At 41.3% G+C, this 21,206-nt stretch overlaps 1 protein-coding gene across 1 annotated transcript in view; it reads left to right on the forward strand.

Moving 5' to 3' along the window:
• Window positions 1–2,436: 2,436 nt before the first annotated feature.
• The window catches only part of gria1a (glutamate receptor, ionotropic, AMPA 1a), a 75,203-nt gene continuing 56,433 nt past the window's right edge, over window positions 2,437–21,206 (forward strand). The window contains exons 1-3 of the mRNA XM_083915191.1: window positions 2,437–2,607; window positions 2,750–2,884; window positions 20,119–20,358. Of these exons, the coding sequence (XP_083771317.1) occupies window positions 2,520–2,607; window positions 2,750–2,884; window positions 20,119–20,358 (463 nt within the window). The 5' untranslated portion in view covers window positions 2,437–2,519. The remainder of the gene's footprint in view (window positions 2,608–2,749; window positions 2,885–20,118; window positions 20,359–21,206) is intronic.

A 21,206-nucleotide genomic window follows, 5' to 3' on the forward strand; every position in this document is an offset into this window, starting at 1 on the left:
GTGTGTACACAAGCACGGGTGCTTGTACCTTTCCTTCAGGAAATAATTGGCTGTATAGCTGGCTGTAAATAGGTGGTTTAAATCATAACCTTTCTTATCAGCTGCTCCCCAGTCCTGCCCCCCGCCCGTTTTGAAGAGGGAGTGGGAGCATGCAATGTCAAAAGTCCCTTTTCACATTCAGAATTCTAGATAAATAAATTAATTAAACCTAGCCAGTTTAAATAATAAATCCTGTCGATATTAAGCCCATTATCCAGAGTGTACATCCCACCATTTCAAAACTTTCAAAACTAGAATTTACTTGCAATTTAAATAGACATGTGCTTTCATTTCCTGGTGTTATCAAAGTGCAGAAATCCCCTGGTGGAGATGTTCCCAAGCTTCCCTTCACCATAAAACGCTAGGACTTGGAAGCAAAAGCAGATTTTTCATTTTTTTTTTCCCACTGACTGCATCATCTGGTCTCATCTAAACTACAGCAGATAGTAAGGGAGATCGAACCGATCATTATTGTGAATGGAACCTTGACACGGTCTTGCATCATTCAATGCAATTAATTCCCAATAATGCCCCTCCCCCGTTCTACACTATTTTGCTTATTATTGAGGTGCTTGCTAAAGAAATCAATCATTTGTCGCAAAAATATTAATAATATAATATATTTAAAACAATATATATATATAACACATATATGTATATATATATATATATGTGTTGTTGTTTGTTTTTTTTACAGTACCTCTTCGCTAAGGTTACCAGATCCATCGGAAGGATAGATGTGGTCCTCCAGATCTGCTGTCCACACCAGATCACCAAACCATGTCATGACTTGCTAACGTTAAATTTTTTGGGGTCTGATGGGAAACATTATGTACGGGGTCAGACTGGGAACGACTGAACCCAAAGTGTCTAAAGAAGTCAGTTAAATTTGGAGGAGGAAGTGTCAGAGTCTAAAACAGCCTTTCAGTAAGAAAGGCTGCTACACTTCACTGTACTTTACTGTCACCTAGTTCTGTAGGAAATGCTGCTACATTTTTAACACTGATTCAATTATCGCCCCTTACCACTTATTTAGTTTGTACTTATTTTATTTCAGTATGCTGCTAAACTGCACAGTGCGTATTGTTTGTTTGTTATTTTGTATATACCTACGCTTAACGACAATGTCTCTTGCACTCTGTCACACTTAGTTATTGTTTGATTTATTTGATGTTAGCTTTATTTTGATTTGATATATGTTTTTATGCTTATTGTCACTCTGATCCTATCTTTGTATTGAAACTGTTGCACAATAATTTCCCTAGGGGTAAATAAAGCTTCTTGAATCTTGAATCTAAACCTCATAGAGAATCTCTGGAAAATCCTTGGCAACAAAGTAATAGTTAAGAAACCCACTACAGTTACCGAACTTTGGAAGAGACTGGAGAAGAATGGACCAAGATCTAAACCAGAGCAGTGTGAGAAACTAGTGATGTCCTGTGGGCACAGATGTGCTGAAGTCATTCAAAGCTGTGGCCTCTACACTTCCTACTCACTTTTGAATCCTATAGCCCTGAGAAAACGTTGTTTAAATCTTCTGGCTACTGCTTCCCCCCCCCCCCCCACAAAATACCTTTTTTTGTTGAAGTGCCTTGGTTATTTAAAAAAAAAAACATGCTAGTACAGCAGTGGTATAGCCACAGCCAATATTCTATCAAATTCCGAACTATAAAAAATAACAATATTTCAGATTAAATAAAGTATTAATACTTTGTTCTCTAATTTTGTTCTGGTTGGTTGCGACTAGTAGCATATTGTGGATACTTTTTCCGTGCAGGAAAGTGAATGGTATCCATGAAATCCTGTGCGTCTCCCGAGGGACCTGTGGGCGCGCTATCACGGTGTACACTGCAAAAAATATTCATCCCTCAAGTCATTTAGTGAAGTTTTCATTGCGAAAGTGAAAAAAAAAAAACTTAAGACATCCTTAATTAAGATGAGATAATGGTGCTTTTTTTCTTTGTCAAATTTTAGGTTTGCCATCTGTGGATAGGTTGTGTAATTTCCCTCTATGGACGTTCTGCTACGTTCTTGTTGCACTGACGATTATTTACAGACATTTCTTTAAAGAATCGAGATTTCACTGCAAACAAGGCAGGAGTGAAATCATCTCGTTTGAGGAAAAAAAATGCAGTTTTAAGAGAAAAAAAAACAAGCGATAAATTGACATTGAGGCTCAACAGCTATTTAAGAAGGGCATATTTTTTGCAGTGCGGCTAATGCTGAAGTCATTCTCCCTCTCATACAACAGCAGCCAAGGACAAGGCAGCATCAGCAGAGAGAGGGAAAGGAGAGAGAAAGGTGCCTCATCTCGCCATTGCGATAACTGTCTCTGTGTTGAATCAATGTCCTGGTAGCCTGCATGCTGCTCTAACCGGAGGCGAAAGGAGTGGCGGAGAAGCGGGGGATTTAACTTCACACACGGACAAACCTATGCTTGGATTTCGGTTCTTTTCCCCTTCGCCAATGCAAAAGGAAATATGCAGCGAAGCTTCACCATTCTCTACACCAGTTTACTGGGGGTGTGCTTGGGATCAAGCTCAAGTTTTCCAAGTAACATCAATATAGGTGAGAATGGCGCACACGCGTCAGACCCTTTAGTCTCAGCATTGAAACATCTGTTTCAAATTTACCTCCTATGTATTTTTGATTTGTCTTTTCCCTGATTTGTGTGTTCAACGTTAACTCCTGGTTCTTTGCTGCTCAACAGGAGGATTGTTCCCAATCGAATCGCACGAATATGAGGTTTTCCGTTTCGCCCTCTCTCACCACCAGGACATCCCCAAACTGGTGCCGCAGGTGGATATGGTCAAGATGGGGAATAGCTTCTCCATGACATATGCCTGTAAGTAGTATGTCACTGAAATCAAATTATAGTTGCTAGCATTTCCCATACTCTGTTTGCGCAGCTTGTTGTCCATCCCCTCAATCTGTTTATTGACTTCGTAAAGAGCGCTTGGAACTCCGCGGGTATAAAACCTGCGCAGACTATAATCGCATATATTATCGGCCTACTGCAAATACGCGCGTGTGTGTGTGTGTGTGTGTGTGTGTGTGTGTGTGAGTGTGTGTGTGTGTGTGTGGTGTGTGTGTGTGGTTTTCTTCTTAACTGTTGCGAAGGACCGCAAAGGACTTATTTTCTCAGTTTGCCTCTGCATGATTGCAGAGTGATATTGCGCTCCGGAGTAGCCACGGTGATTTAAAACCAACCTCTGCAGCAGCAGTAGAGATCCTACACTCACAGGCTATAACATTAGGTTTTTGAAATTTGAAAACGGCTGCCCACTGATCCGCTGTGCATATTTGCATCTCTTTATAGAGGTACTTAACGGAGATCCAGAGCGCAGATCAGGGCTCTCAGGCGATGTGAACAAAGAGGAAAAACGATGAAAGTGCATTTCTATTTATTCACGGATCACCATCCCGATTATCTTTTTCTGGCAGAACACACACAATTAAACCCTCCCTCTTTAAAAACCTTAACAAAGACATGCGCACAGCCACGGACCCACGACAATACATATTTCAACTTTTAGGACTTTATTACCAGCCTGATCTTTATGAATGCACCAGTGGATTTATAAGAATCACAGCTAAGGTTATCTTTAATTGATTGATGTGAGGAATTTTAAATTAAGATTTTAACGTTCTGGCAAAGGGGAGCAAGATTTATGCAACAAGGAAGTTAATAAAGCATTACTCAGAGCCCTTGGTCAGTCAGATGGTATTCCTCTGTGGGTGATAATGTGTGCCATTATGTCAGTCAAACACTAACTCCATGTCTCAGTTTCACTAAAGAAATGCCAGTCTAAATTGTTTCTTCTTTGTTAACCCTGCGCTTATCCCTTCTTTGTATTCTGACAAGATTTTGTCACCCTTGAGGCTTTTCAGCCGTGTTTTTCTCATTCCATCCTCGACTCCAATGAATTTGCCTGTAGCTCACTCACACTCACTGTAGTGAAGTCATACACTTCCAGGAGATACCCTTTGACGACTGTGCCTTCCTGACTCTCTTTCTGCTGTGTGCCTTAGTGACAGACATTTGATTACTTCTTCCAGACATTGATTTTAGCATTTCCCTTTTGACACATGTCTGGAATAAAAACAAAACAAAACAGTTTTTTACTCCTTTTCCACTGCCTTGGATGCAGTTGCAAATATCAATTGTAGCTCACAGAATGAACAAAGGGGTAGAAGAAAACATGATGCAGTTTATAAAGACACAAAATACAAGCATAATGACATTCTGACTCAGAGTGAAGGAAAGTCTAACGAACAGACTCTATAACCTTTACATTTTCTGATTCAGTGTGTTGAAGTAACAAAGACGTCTCAACAGGGAGGAGGCATTCAATTGTTTTCTAGGATAGTTATTGAGCAATGTCATCACGCCAGTCAACACACTCCACTTGTTATATACAAGTGAACAGATAAGCAAAGCTATAAACCAAGAATATTTAGCCTTAATAGTAAGCAAATATCCATATACAACGGCTAAATAAAACCGTAGAATATTAATTGACAACTTAAATTAGCAAAATATGAAATGATAAAATGGAATATATGCAGCATTTGTTGGTTCACAACAGATCACTATGTTCTTATTTAGACTAAACTGTGACGACCAGCATGTTAAATAGGTGAAGGGGAGTTTGAAACCTCGGAAGTGACACCAGCGAAGCACGCGTCCTGGAATACCTGGAAATTGAGAGACTGGTTTTCCAGTCATGGGAACACCTGGGAATTGATTAAAATGTCCAAATATCCTGGAAATAAGCTATGTTTTCCTGGGAAATTTGAGTTGTATTTAAACCCCTCGCTCAGATCACCTATGTAAACCTAGGTGCATATTTTGTTTAAAACACGTTTGTAGAATAATCCGTACAGTATGACACTTCAAAGTGGGTTTACCAGATGTGAAGTGGAATGCTTTTATTGCAGCTCCTGTGTCTGTCAATCTGTGGATTAGAACAGACTTGCAACAATCTTTTTGGTGTCAAGTATATATTTTCCATAGCCAGGAGTGCACTAAATATGTTAGTACTAAGCCTACTGGATATTTATATGACCATTTGGAAGGAAAACTCCTGAAAATGTCCTGGAAAGGTCCTGGAAAAGGATTTCTTAAATAGAGTGGGAACTCTAAAAAAAATTGGTTGCTTGAGTTGGGCATTTTAGGTATTGCCGGCCACTCCTCAGTTGGCTACCAGAGAAACTTGGGCCTGGAATTGACAGCTTGACAAGTCGCCTTCCATGTGTGATGTCGCCTGTGGGACATGTTATTTTTGGCCACCCGTTTGCCAACAATCCTTATTGGCACATCTCTGTTTCAGTACCTGTGCTAACTGGGTGCCAATTTCAGTGCCACATCATTCTAGCTGTCATATTGACTGCTGAGTTTTTGGTGAAATTCTAGATCTTCCTGTGACAACTGCGACTTCAATCCATTAGTGCTCTCTGTGAGCTACTGAGAAGTGTGCACTCTCTGATGCAATGCAACAGACACAAATGTCTCTCATGTTCTCTGACGAGTCAGTGCTTAAGCTCAAATAGCATTGTGTCAGGTATCTTCTTGTGGCCTGTTCGCGTAGACTCTCAGCAGCTCATCAGCCATGCTTACCATGAGGTGCTCCATCTTTTGTTTGATTTCTCTAAATACTGTAAGGACCGTAGGCAACTGCTCAGCTCTACAATGCACTTCCATAACCTCTCTCCTCATGTCATTTTTGCTCCTATTCAAGTCATCTCTGTCGCTGGTCAGCTGTTGGATGGCATGACAAGGGTGACAAATCTTGTTCCCTCAACACTCATCATCTCCTTGAATTTCCTCCACTGATCCACCACTGTCCTCCCAGAGGCCAGCGAATGTTCATATGTGTGAATCTAGGAGCCTTTTCCCACACAGAGGTTTAATGTAATGTGGCTGTTACAGTTGTTATGTGATTTAGTTATGAGTTTAGGATTGGATTTGAAACAGCACTCATGATGATTTATAGACATTCAGTGCTGGCTGCTGGCAAATGTTGAACACTATCACAATAAAATTTGCACTTGTTTGTCAGAGTATAGGGTAGATACACTTTACACACGTTGTTATTTAGTATAATTCTCCTACCTGTTCATTAAAACATACTTTAGGAAGTGTATCCTTTTGGCTTAAGTATGTACAATTTTGCAGAGGTCCATTTTAAAAATTCCAGGTAAGAGGTGCAGAAAACATTTGAAAAACGGGACGGTCCCCTGGCTATCACCATCAACCCCACCCCCAGCCATTTAGGTCTGGTGAGCTGGGCAGAGCTGTGTAATGAAATGTAAACACACCCAAGATGCCCTCATTAATGAGATGGTCCTCTGCTCTGAAGGGAATGTGATGGGAATATGAGGGTCAGGCTTTAGCTGAATTTTTCTAGGGATGCCGCTAGTGGTAAAAAAGCATGGCGCCTATAACAGCAGAGAGGGATGGGGGAAGGACGGGGGATACAATAATATCTTACTCACAGCATGCACCTAGTAGAGAGACAGCAGCATACATACAGTAGGCTGTTAAAGAACGATATGACGATTTATACTAATGGCTAACGTGCGGCATGACATATACCTACCTTCTGTTAACTGTTTTTTCTCTGTCTTTTTATTGAGTTAATTAGTAGAACTGCTTCCCAAACCCATTAAAAATAGAGAAAGTGTCAAAGCAGATGTTTTTTCAAAATACATACTTCAAATGCCGACAAAGATAAAATATCCTGTTCTGTAAGATTTCAGGAACCTACTTGAAACCGATTATTTTATTATTAAAGGATCCCTGCCAGTTTTCGAGTTTTACTAGAGCTTAACTAGATCCAGGTGCTGTCAGCACGACAAGACATCTAAAAAATTTTCACTCCATCCAGTCACCCCTCTCAATCCTCTCCACGATGCCATCAATGACATATTTCTTCAATGTGACTCGTATAAGGCTGCAGTCCATGGGTATGATGGTGGGGCTGTGGAACAAGGATGTCACATAGATTCACGGCGAAGGGAGACGGCAAAAATGAAAGTGACACCTCTTCCTGCTGTGTGTCACTTGTTCTAAAAGAGTTTTTGGATGTGATGGCTATAGAGACGTGTTTATAAGGAAAAAAAAAAAGGGCTCCGGGGCCTGCTTATAATGACTCAGATGAGCAAAGCCGCCTATTCCTGGCTTTCTATTTAGTATGCCTGTGTGGAGGAGTGTGTATATGTTTGTGTTCGCATCTGGGCACCCATTCTGTCATCTGTGTAGGATGTCTTGAGTGAGTGACAGTTCACCTCTTTAAGCGTGTGTGTGTGTGGGAACATACCCAGGGCTCTTGGGGTCCAAAAGCGTGAAAAGCAGCGGGTGAATGGGCCCTTGTGCGCAGGGATGAATGGAGCACCGGATGAGGGTGATAATGAGTATCACCCTCATCCGGCTGGCTCTTATGACTAGCCACTTCCTCCAGAAGCAAGCCCTCCCACCACACATACATACACATGCTCACACACACTTGCACCTGCCTAAAGAGCAGGAGAACATGGGGCAGCGGGTTAGGGGTGGGCTAGGGCAAAGGTAGGAGAGAAAAGCAAAAACTAAATAGAGACATTGAATGTTGTGGCAAAGTGAATCATTTGATTTCCCTTCTGTGGAGTCATCTGGGAAGTAATGATGATGGCAACACTGTTGGAATAATATGAGACAGGATACTGGAGCTCATTTGTATTTCTTTGTCTTCTCTCTTCTGTTCACATACACAAAACCAAGTCATAAAGTGGTGGAGCACCTGCGTTTTCAGCATTGATTATTATGGATCATGGCTCTTTTTCTATATGCGCCTTTGTTTTCATATTTTCAGTAGAAGCGCTTCCTGCACTGGCTCATTTTACATGTTTCCAGTGGTTAAAAATAACTGCCAAGGAAGCTGTGTGTACATGGAGAATATTAGTCACTGTTCCCCTCAGTTAGCTATCACATTACCATAATCTGCTATTGACTTGGTTTGTAATAAGGACTTCAGTGAATCACTAGCTTCATGTCAAATCCCCTGCAGGCTCATGCCTATATTATCTACTTTACTCTTTGATATCCTACATGTGTGTGGTGAGATTGAGGCTGGGCTTTGGCTATTTCTGGTTTAAAATCTTTCTGCAGGATATTGCACCTAGCAGCAAAAAGTAACATTTCAGACTGTGGGAGTACTTTTGTAATGCATGTACATTTATCTTTATGAGTCACTAACTCGCATTTGATTTTGTGTCCAGTTCAGCCATCCTGACAATAAACCTTTCATTAAGACTAATTAGTGTTCATGGAAAAGACGATCTGGGTTGTCACGGCGACATAGGCAGCAGTATTTCCCCTGGTCTCTGAGGGTCAGTTAAAGAGGACTGGAAGAGGATCTATGAGGCAGCCATGATCAATGAACTGAGCACCGCATAGAGGCCTGCCCAACCGATCAATACGGCACAGATGAGAGAAGGGTGGGGGATGCTTTCCTTTGGGAAGGCCTAGAGGACAGATTTGAATTACTGTTGGGTGATGGGATGTATGTAGGTCTATGTCACAGAGAGATTGTACAGGTAGAGGTCAAGTACAGGGGTGGTCTAATATCGACGCTGTCACTGTCAATAACTATATTTTTTATGGTGCTGAATATATTTATTAAGTTAATGACATACTTTGATGGTGTAAGGCTGTAAATTTAGCTTTCAGACCCCAAAGAAACAGGATATGATGTCACAGGTCTCTTCAGGAAATACTGAGCAAAGCATTGCTGCAGTTTTCCGTGCGATTTTTCTATACGACTACAGGCGCTGGGGTAGAATAAATCACTCCTCAAAAAAACATCAGGGCAGAAAGCTGTTCACAATGGAAATAAGCGTGTGGATGTTTGGACTTCTTATTACACAAGTGCCAAGTTGCAGGTCAAAGATAATGACATATGTTGTTGAATTTATAATTGGCATAGGCTTCAATGGAGATGCCTGAGTGGCTGAGTGAATATTCACAGACTGATGCAAGTATGACTCAACATAAAAGGATAATTTCGGGTATTTACAATTTATTTTTGTACTTTGTCCATCATTCTTATCAGTAAAAATACCATTGTACTTTCCAAGTTAATTGCTCGTTGAATCTGGGAATGCTGCGTCAACCCTAAAAAGAAATCAGACAGAGCGTGAGCACATCAGCAGCAGTCAGTCGGGCAGGTTTTAAACACAGTCCTAGGTTAACCAAACCAATTTGATGCAGTATATGAAGGCCTAAAAGAGTCCAAGTATCCAATAACTCCAAGCATATATCGTATACTGTACATTTTCATCAAAATTGTAGGGAAGTGCACGGACATCCCCCTCTAGTGACAAACTTTGCACGAGTACAAGTCATTATAGTCATATAGTCTTATATAAAAATAACACATTTTTGAGTGGAGGGGTTCTTTAAGTTTTCCTCACCACAGTAGTTTCTTCTCTTACGAAACAGAAATGTGTGTGTGCTAGTGAGACTGCTTTGTGAAGTCCTGTGATCACATACTTGCACACACACAAAAGTTAACAAGACACAGAGCTCGAGCAGATGCATTTAATGTATTATTCAATGCAGCACATCCAATGCTATCACTTCATGGAGTTATAAGCATAAATATGTAATAATAACTCTGCAGTTATTGAACTGTCTGTGTTAAGCACTGTAATGCTAAAAAATACTCTAAAGGATCTTCCAGTATGTCTCCTGGAGACTTTATTTCTGTATTTCTTATATTCAACCTTTTTTGCTCTGATCTTACACCTCTACCGGTACAAACAACACCCCAGAAAGAAGAGTCTCAACTGGGATGGAAGTGTTAAGAAAAAGATGATGGGTGGTGGAGGTTAAGCTGCGATTTCAGACCCCTTGGCTGGTGTCAGTGAGGCTCTGGGGTGTTGTATTTCATTGGGTAGCTACCGTGTCAGTCATTGAGTTACAGCTTTGGTGACTGACTTCCACAGCGCATGCATGTTCGGAGGGATTACTGAGTCGTCAGTGTGTTATTGAAAAAGGCGGACGAACAGCAGATCACTGTTCCCTCAGTTCGGTACATGACAGTTATTTGTCGAGGAGAAAACAAAGAGAATGGGGGAGAAAAAAAAAGAAGCTGATGATTTTTCTCTTGGGCTAGAGTCTGGCAGGTGCTGGTTTGATGAATGAGAAGGCTTGGATTTTCTTGCACCCGAGCGCCAGGGATAGAGAATGGCCCATAGCAATCAATGTAGATCAGCCAAAACTGCTCCCCAAGCAGCAGAGTGATAGAGTGTGGAGCAGACTAGGATGGAGATTGTTTCTGGGTGTTGTGTGAGCCTGCATTGCTTTGCAAAAGAAAGGAAGAGGGAATGTGTATGTGGGGCAGGGGGTGGGGGAAGAAAGAAATGGTTAAGAAAGAGAAATAAGAGACCTGTCATTTAATCTCCTCACTCGCTGTATGACCATTTCCTAAGAAATATCCGCCAAATAAAAGTAACATCAACAGCCATTCAGTGCCTTGAGGTTTGAGAGTTCTGTTGAGAGATACCAGTCTTTATCACACATATTCTTTACTGTGATGACTGTGTCACCTCTGTTTCTATTTGTTCCCCTCGTTTTCTTTTTGAGCCTGCTCCGAAACCTTCTCTCTATTCATAAAAGCTTGCTAAGTATTTAAGACGAATCTGTCATCTCTGGAGGTAATAGCAGCTGGAACATGGAGGTCGGAGCTGAGACGTGTGGGGTTGGCAATTAGAAAACAATGTGTTCAGGGATGAGGACCAGGATTTGTGCTGCAGGGTGGAGGGATGAGTGCCGAATGATGGTAGCTGTCATGTTTTTGTAGCAAAGAAAGAAGCGAGTCCCTCTTTTGTCATACAGTGCATCTCAGGAGCTTCTGTGTACTTGTAATGGTAATGAGGAACAAAGCTTACAAGCACACTAAACACTGTGACATAGTGTAACTGCTCTTGTGACAATGCTCTTGTGACAGTAACAGCACAAGACTGCTGTTGTAGAAGATGCTCGCAGTACTAAATTCAATGCCTTGCCATGACACCAGACCTTTTGCTGAAAGTTGGAGAAGCAAACTAGACAAATAAAAATGCATTGGGCATTATATGTGGACATTGAGACAATGCATGCCATGAGACGATATTCGTCTACACCAGATATTTTAACATATTGAGTTTATGCTGTTGTTTCCCCCCATATCTGTAGGTCTATTAGACTTTTGGGGCTAATATTACACATCAGTGAGTTGGACTAATGCAAAATGATATCAGATTCATGTTGTAAATACTCAACTGTCCACTAAACCCTACCCTCCTTCGTAACTGTTGCTACATCTCTCAAGGTTTCCATTCGTGTACAGGACATATGCAGTTCACAGTGATAATGGTGGCAGAGTTACTTAAAATGTTAAGACATTTTCTGAAACACAGAGTCCTTGACTTCAGACAAAGGTGGACAAAAGCAGGGTTCTCAATTCTAGCTGGTGACTGTCAATTCCCCCCTGAAATGATACTGTCGCAAACATATTTGTGGCAGAATGAGAGTCTTACATCCTCTAACTCCGCGAACAATATGCTACTTGGCTTGTAAAATAATGCTACATTAGTGTTACTAGGCAGTAATCAAGTTAGTTTTTCACATTGTTTAATTAATTCCTTACATCTATGCTTGTGTTTTTAATTTGTAAAGGCAGAAAAACGACAACAATAAAAAAGAAAAGAACACCCTGAATGTTAAAGATATTGCGTATAAAAGCCCCCAACTCACCACTTATCATGAGGAGAATTCAAAAGATTGACAGGCCTGCCATTCCTGGTTATGGTTTCTGCTATTCTAAGCTATATATTTGCTGTTTGGGGGAAGGTTTTAGCAAACTGCCAAATTTTACATCAATATGATGAGGTGCCAAAAGACGCTCTTGTCATGCCACTGTATATTTAAGCAGTTTCTCAAGTGATGAAATGAATTGACAACAATAATCAATTGTTCAAGTCACTTATGAAGCAAAAGTGACAAATGCTTCAGCTGCTTATATTTAAATATAACCCCTTGGGAAATTGTCTGGGGAATAGTGTAGTCTTTCTATTACAGATGTTAGACAGATTTTTTTAGATTATGTGATTAATCAGAAAAAAGAATCAACGGATTATCAGCATCAACAGAAGTTGTTACTTGTAGCTCTAGTTAGTTGCAACTTTTCTGGTTGTAGATTTTGCTCAGGTCTTATTATGAACACTTCATTTGTCTTTGACGACAATTGTGTAATTTATAGAGCAGTTCCTAATGAATTAGCATGCAGCTTGTGTGTTTGCCTCTTCTTGCTCCAAATCTCCATCTCCATTACTTCTTCTGTCAGAGAAAAAGTGAGTGAGCGAGACCGCCCCTCTGCACCTGTCGATACTGATACGCAGATGGGGAGATAATTGTGAAGGGAAGATTGTTAAGGAGATAATTGGAGTTTTCATACCCCCTGACAGGAGTTGGTCTGGGCTGGGATTCTGACCCGCTGGCCAGGTAAGCATTTATTCAGCAGGCGGCAAGGCTCTGCAGCAAACCAAATTGGGAATGTGGCGAGAAACAGTGAGGAGGACAGACAATGGCATAGCATGAAAAGGTTAGAGAGTGAGACACAGGAAGAGAGAGAGATGTGTTTGGAGCTGAGGGGAGTGCTCTCACACCCTCGATTACCCATTTAATGAGGCGATGCGGTGCCATTGTTTTATTACTTAGAGGAAATAGGGGAGATCAAGATTCCGCCGTGTGGTCCCTGTGTTTCCCACTGCTAGGCTGGCATCTGTTCCCTTTGTTCACAGCAGTGTCCCTATCATCTCCTCTCACAGACACTAATGCTTCTGTTTCTTCTCCTCCCCAGAAACCAGTTTTGCCTTCTGTCAGCCCTCACCTACATTTTCGAGACACACTTGCTTTTTGGCTCATCCTTATTAACCTACCATTACCCCCATTTCCACTAATGTAATCTCTCATGAGTATCCAACACTTCCCGACGTTAATCTAAGATCTGTTTGGCTGGTCAGCTGCTCTGATCACTGCTATTCCCAGCGGTGGAAGCTTAAGCGTTTAAAGTCTTCCTGTCTGCTATCTTTCTCTATTATTTTTAATTTCTTCTTCTTTCTTAGTTCACCTCCTCGTCTATCTTTTCCTCCCTTTTCTCTATTATTGTGTCTCTCTTTTGCCACACATCAGTAACAGCAGTGACATAAACACAATTTTATTGCTCTTGCACAGGCAGTAAATCTCCCTTAAGCTTGAGGAGCTAAAGCTGTTTATACCGGGGGAATAGTGAGTGCACCTCTCTGGAGCGCAACACTTCATGGGGCACATGGAGTAGAGAGGTAGAAAGGCAGTAAGGCAAAGCCCACCCCATCCTAAACACCTCTTAAATCTGTTTTAAATTTCTTGACTTAATATCACAAGTATTCCTGGATGAAATCATTTGTTTGCAGTACAATGATGCATTACACAAGGAACGAATCATTTGCGGAATAGATCTTAACACTGTTTGGAGGAAATTCCAGAGAGAAAACTGTCCTTGCTGTAAACCCCTCCTACTTAGTTATGTCTGGAAACATTCAAGCCAATACATGTTGAGAGAAAAAAAAGTTTGCGAATGACAGTAAAAGAAAACAACTTGTAAAATGCCATGTGCAAGCTTTGATGCAACCGCGTATAACATTGTTATGAGAGTAGTGTAGCTCCTTTGGTGAATAACTCAGTGTGGTGGAGTGTGAGAGAGAAAGAGCGTGACAATGGATGCCCTGAGAGCAAACTGGTGTTGGCGAAATTAGCAATAAGTTGTCAAGTGGTGGTTAATATACAGTGTGGGTTTCAGTTTGTCTATGAATAAATGTTGCATCTCCTTAACCCAATTAAAATCTGTGTGTCTTGTTCTCCAGTTACTGGGTGAAGTGAAGGGGGTTTGCTCCGATGTGAACATCAAAAAAATCATGACCATGACCTGTTGTTCTGCAGTCCTTGAAGTGATGATGTATATTACATGTTTGCAGGGCTTGAAGTTAGAAGTCATAATAGTAAGTAGTCAGTAATATTCTATTGAGAATTAATCTCATTTCATAATTATGCATCATTGACTGTACACAATGTTGTGTTGGTGAACAATATGGAAGATAAGGAACCCCCCCCCAAAAAAATAAAAAATAAATAAATACTGAATTTCAATATCAGTCCAAAAAAATGCAATTAGATTATTTTCCCCATATTGTTCAGCCTTTCTGCACTGTATGATTCATTATGCGTTGGAAGGCCACCCCCACCCATCACCTAAGGAATTGTTCACAAGCACAAGCTGTGACGGGCTCTCTTGTCAAACTCAGCGAGGCATTTCCTTTTGTTTAGGGAGGGAGCATGTGCGGGTCCTCAACGCGTGTGTATCTGCCCCTGTTTGAGACAGATATCGACTTATTTTGCCCCGCCTCTCATTAATGTAGCTGATTAGCAATTCTGAAGATGAATGGGACCAGAGGGACCACAACATGTTCTCTGTTTTTATTACACACATCATCTGACAGTTATTAGCCATGGGTGGCTGAGTGGAGGATGATTGTGGGTGTCTTCCAGTGTCTGATGTCAGATGTGTTTATCTCCCCTCAAAGTGCTCTGTGGTTGATTGAGTGACCCTTCACCCTTGTAGAGGTGGTGTATATTACTGCCTGATGGGACAGCAACCTCCCTGTTCCTATCATCCCTCTCGTCTTTTAAAAGGATACCTTAAACTAAACGTGGAAGAGATATTATAGTGTACCTTGTGAATATAAGTCTGAATCACCCAAGAATACCGGTTTTTCTGTTCCAAACAGATAATAGGAAATCAGGCAGGAGGGAGATGTAGAATTACATACAACAATGTGCCCGTTCAGACATGAGCAAAGGACCTTCTTCACAGTCAGTACTTCTTAGTGTACAGTAGCTGTAAAATGAGAGTGTTTGCTCTGGCCCGTCAGCTGGTGGGAGGTGAGTGGTTTTGGCTCGACTTGGTCATAAACTACCTCATTTTACAGCTACATATTACAATAAAATAAATTTAAAACTTTTGAGGTGGAAATACAGTAATGTAACCTTGATTCATGTTTGATCAGCACTATTTAGTTTGACAGTTTGATACGAGTTCACAAGCAGTCATTGACACTGGGTTAGACACTTTGATTGAGTCTTACAAATGCCATTAGCAGCACTAGGAGAAGGCAGAGGAACACAGGTTATAGTGACAGTTTCAACAAATATGACAAGCCATTATTTTCAGTAAAACCATCTGAAGCTATAATCAAGTCATTTTTGTTGATAATAACCTAATCATTTTATTCAATTATCAACCATCTGGACTGAAAGTACACAGCTGTGGTAGCAGATCGGTCATTTCTTTGAGCTAAATGATAATGCAAGGACAAAGCTAACAAGTCAATATCAAGCCATAATGTTTACGGTGTTAGTTGAGCATGTTAGCACTGTAAGATCTACCAATTAGCACTAAACTTAAAGTTTTCCACGTATTTGCTGAGGATAAGTGGAAACTTTGACTTGTTTGTGATGCTACAGTTAAAGTCAAATGATCCCCAGAGTCATTAAGGCTTATCTACTGGGCACCATAAATCTCTCTACAAAATGCCATAGCCATCCACCTTGAGATCCAGGTTGGACAAAAGTGTTCAACCAACCGACCGACCGACTGACGGACAGACCAGTCATCCCTGCTTCTAGCATGGTTCAAAAATGAAATGTTTTACATTCTCTGGTTCCAGCACTCAGTTGTCAGCTGTTTTCCTTTCATTAATGTTTATTCCTCTGGGTTTTGAAATAGAGAGTTTTGACTAAAAGGAAAAACCTCCACAGACATCAGTCTAGATTATGTTCTGTAGTCACTCGGGTGTAGTACTAGAATTGAGACTCACTGAACAAAGGTGGAGTCAATCTAGCAGATTTGCTGAGGTGGAGGAAAGCTGGGCTGGATTCAGCTCCTCACGCTTCCATTCCACGGTCTTTGCTCATCTATACCTGGAGGGGAACAAAAACACGACTTCTGTGGAATGTCACAGTGAGACTGAAGAAACAGAATAGAGAATGATATATTGTTGATCGGTTGATGAGATTCAGCTATTTAATTGGATATTATATTTTGTGTAGTCCCTTGATATGTCACTCCTCAGTAGTGAGGCTCTTTTAAAAAAGGACCTTTATGGATGGGTGAACAAGAAATCTCCAATCAGTAGTTCCCTCCAGCTGAACCCGGCTTCCTGCTGCTGTGAAATTCCTTCTGTACTGCTGACCTTAATGTTACACAGGATAATGGCATGCAAGTCCCAGGGGAGGAAACTAGTAGAAGCCCTGTGTTCCTTTTGTGTGTGTTTCTGGAGGCGTATAATGTATATAACATCCATATCAGAATATGTAGTCTGTATGCAGTCACAGTAAACCAATGAGTCCAGAGTACACGTGCTTACTGAGCCAACACGCTCAAAAGATGTTCCTCATATTGATTCTTGCAAACCTACCTGGCTGTGGTCCCCCCCCCCCAAAAAAAAATACATTTTAAAAATTGTTTTGTGACTGCTCCCGGTAAAATTCAATTCAACTGTATTGATTTTTTCAACATATCAAGCAATGCAGAGCTATTGAAAAAAGAATCACACACCCACGAAGGAGCTGCTCAATACTACAGTCCTGAATAGGTTAGTGTGTAGCTCCAGTGGAGCAGCTGGGAGGCAGGTACCGTGCACAAGGGCACCTTGACACAGTTGACTAATGCAGTTTTTTTTCAACAAAAATGTACCTGTATTTATATAGTACCCATTCAAATAGTCTCACTTTGATATGAGGATCATTTCCCTGACATTGCCTTAAATGTCCCACATTGTAATACAGAAGATATCCATGTCTCTTTTTTATTATAAAGCAGGTGGAGGTGCTATATAAAATGTCAAAATGCTCAATCCACAGCAACATGCACACAGCCTGTATTCAGAAACTGTGTCTTTAAACGAGCCGTCAGGACTTCTGTACGGTTGTGATGTCACAACTATACTATATATAGGTAGAAAGTGCCGCTACAGTGTTGTTACAGTCATTCTCCGCCTGTAGTGATGGCACAGAGACACTGAGAGTGCAGATGCAAAATGACCCGGAATTGGTGACCAATCAGAGCAGACTGAGCTTTTTCGAGAGGGGGCCTTAAAGTGACAGGTGGGAAAATGGAGTGTTTCAGACAGAGAGTGAATACAGGTATATTCCAACAGACAGTATGAGCAACCTAATGGGCTTTTTTGACCATTAAGGATATCAACATGCTTTATTAGAAAGACAGTATGAGCCTGAAAATTAGCGTAATATGGGACTATGGGAACACAAATGATTATAGATTGTTTCTTTTATTTCTGAGCATCTGTAAAATAACCTTCAAGCTGCAAACTAAGCCCTTCATACATTTGTAGAATCCATAATTGTTTCAAATAGTTTTTAAAACTTCATTTTAATTTAGTCATAAAATCGAAGTCAGATTTAATTTTGCATGGACAACCACTAATCGTCAAGTAGTATTATGTGATTTTGTACTGGGCTATACACATTCACGACCAGCGTGAAAGATGCAGTGATGCCTAGTAACCCCAGCATCATCCTCTCATCATCCACAAATTCAGATGCAGAAACAACTGTCACTAACACGCCCTCTTTGTGCAGCCGGCACAGACACGTCTGTCATTTGGTATTTAGCTCATGCTAAGCAGAGGAACAGCTGCAAGGCACAGGAAACAGAGAACAGGGAAGATCGTAGCTGTGTGAGTTGTTTTTGACAGCTCCTCCTGTTGTGCAAGTATCAGTCCCTTTAGGATTTGAGGTTTCCTCCCTTTTCCTGCTGCTCCAAACTCTTTGACCACACCAAATGCAAATCAATTGTTACTATTGTTCATTCATAGACAAAGTTTAGAGAGAGTGCAAATTTAAAACCAGGAGACAGTTCAACACCGTTCAAGTGAGCTTTTCTGCATCATCTGTTTGTATTTTAAGACTTTTTGATTTTTGGAAAACCATTATGGTTGGTTTTGAGTGTAAATAAAAATGTGATGCAGGGGAAATGGGCTGCAAATGCATTATTTCAGAAATTATCTGAGGATTTTGCAAAGCCATGTCAGTTTTGCAAATTAGCTAATTCCTTGAGGGGAAACCTTATTATGACAAAATGTCCAAACACTCACAATTCCCACTTCATCTTCCAAAAGTCCTTTAGCAGCTCAGAGCTACTGTAATCCCTGCCAGAGAAACAGACCGTTGCCCAGGCAACCTCAGTTCTGCTGCCAAGGCAGCTGTAACTGTGGCGAGGAGACACAGAGTGCCAGGGTGGACAGGTGTTGCTGGGGTCTTCAAGATCACTTTAGGTCTCTCAGCCCTGCCTCCAATGTCGGTACACATGTGGAGCAGCACTAACAAGCCCCTCACACACAAACACACTCAGTACGCCGCTCCTCTATACTGCTATCAGAACGAGACCCAAGACTGCTGAGTTACACTAATATTCTGTGTCATGCTCTTGTCGAATTAGAGGAGCACATGATTCTCTTGCCAGCTCGGAGCAGGAGGTCTATGCCACATGGCTGCATGTTTTGTATTTTTTTGTTAGATACACATACTGCAGGTATGAGATATGATTCATATTCAGTGAAACATGGTAACCTGCTGCAGGGTAGAGTAATGGGACACTGCACAAAAAGTCAAACAAGTTCTCATTACCTTTCATCCAGGCAGAACATGGAGGCCACGGCTGAAATTGGTCCTAGAAAATTGTAAGGGGAAATATAATGTGTGCTAGTGGAAAGCAATAGCGGAGAGAGTGTCGATTTAATAGCGACAGCGTGTGCAGACCATGAAGGAAAGATAGTTCTGTTACTGAGTCAGTGTGGTGAGGCTCAAAATGTCTATTTCAGGGCTTGCTTTAAGTAGGGTGAGTCACCAGGCCTTTGGAGCACTAGAGACTGCATATGTGTGTGTGTGTGTGTGTGTGTGTGTGTGTGTGTGTGTGTGTGTGTGTGTGTGTGTGTGTGTTCATTCGTGTATGCCTATGTATTTTTATGTGATGCCACTGAATTTCTCGCTCCCCCCATCTCCGTCACACACACGTGGCTGCCCGGCGGGTGCAGGTCTGTGACGGGTTAGGCATTTTGGGTGTGGGCCATCCTTTCTCTGTCTTGCCCTCAGCTCCTAGCAGCAAGCTGGCCCTCGCGCAGGGACAGACAGCGACTTCAATCTGTTTGGTAAATACTGAGATAAGTAAGGCCCACCCCTCGCCATGGCAGAAAATAGCCCAGGCCAGACCTGCAAGTGCAAAGATAGCAAGCTATGCTGAAAGCATGGAGAGGACATACCTTCCAAAGAGAAGACTGTGAACATAAATGAGCTATTTTAAGATATTAGAGGGTGTGAAGGAAGTCAGAGTGACAAACAGACAATGGGAGAAGTAAAAATGTAGAGACTGAGGGAGAAAAGTATGTGAGAGATGCAAACCACCTCCTGCTGCCAGTAAAATGTCAATGGAACCCTGGGGATGCATTGATTAACCTCTCTAATCTGTCTTCACCCTCTGCACATCTCACTGAAGACAAACACATACTGGTGGCATACAGATGGACAAACTGGCCAGCTCTACATAAACATGCCAGAGAGTAGCTGAATGGAAGCAAGGGCAAGGCCACTAGAGCTATTTTCAACAGTACATTTAAAAGCGCTGGAGGATGACTTAGGTGACATGACTTGCTAAAACCGAATGTTTCAGACAGAGACATAGAGGTAAATTCAGAAAGACAGCATGACAAAAATGAATGTCTTTTTTGAACATTAAAGCATGTAAACAGGTTCTACAGTATTAGAACCATAACCTGTCTCTCCCAAATAAGGAAATATACAGGACATAATTTAAAGTACACATATAATGGAGGTGTCATTTAGCAATAAAAAACAAGACAGTGCATCTAATCAGCTGAACATCCTCTAATTAGTCCGGAGACTAACTTTCTTCATATCCCCTCTCTCTGTTTACTCTCCGGCAGTTTGCTCCCAGTTCTCCAAAGGTGTGTATGCCATCATCGGCCTGTATGACAGGAAGACAGTCAACATGCTCATGTCCTTCTGCGGAGCACTGCATGTCTGCTTCGTCACACCATCCTTCCCCATCGAGACGGCCAACCAGTTTGTCATCCAGCTGAGGCCCGAGCTCCAGGATGCACTAGTGGGAGTGATCGACCACTACGGATGGACCAAGTTTGTCTACATGTACAGTTCTGACTCAGGTAGGAAACTTAGAACTCATTTATTTTATTTAATCATACTATTATATATTTGGCTTTATCATTTTTTAGTGGACCCCTTTATGTTTCATATGTTTGATCATTATAGAAAAATGTGACTGTGAAGTGGGCTAAGCCACTTGGACAATGTATCTATTCCGTTTGAAGGTTTTCAATTATCAATTATAAATAGATATTTATCTTCAATACGTTATCATCCTCGTTCATAATTGAATACCAACATTGTTCAGCATGGGATTTATTCTAAGAAGCATTCCAAATGCATGCACATGAAGACAGCCAGAGGCAAAACTAGTCATTAAACCAACGACCATTAGTCGTCTTCATATTGTCATGGAGACAGCCATGGGGTCTACTGTTGAAATTGTGCAGCAAGGACCAGCCATCAGAACATTTATTTCCGACCCCTATCTTTGTGCAGATGCAGAAAAAAAACCATTGACCTGCAGTGAAGATAAATCACACAATGGAACAAAAGACTAAGCTTTTCATTGAGCAATCCTCAGCAGTAACCAGTGTCGCGGCATTCTCTTTGTCAGTAGCATGCCAAAAAACAACACAAAAAAATGCTGTAACATACAATTTAAACATCATAATAAATAATAAATAAAGCACCACACCTGTCAGCCTCCTCCTCTTCTACTCCTCTCTAGCCAATTAGCTATACCCTTTCCATATTGCCACCCGTCCCAGGTGTTGTGTGTTTTGGAGCATAACTAGGGAGGGGGAATTTTGTATGTGTTTGTATGAGTGTGCCCAAAAGCATGCACGCTTTATATATGTGTGTGCATTATGCACATGCAAATTATTGTAACTTTTATCCACTCATG

Source organism: Echiichthys vipera (assembly GCF_963691815.1).
Source record: "Echiichthys vipera genome assembly, chromosome: 6".
Lineage (NCBI taxonomy): Eukaryota > Metazoa > Chordata > Actinopteri > Perciformes > Trachinidae > Echiichthys > Echiichthys vipera.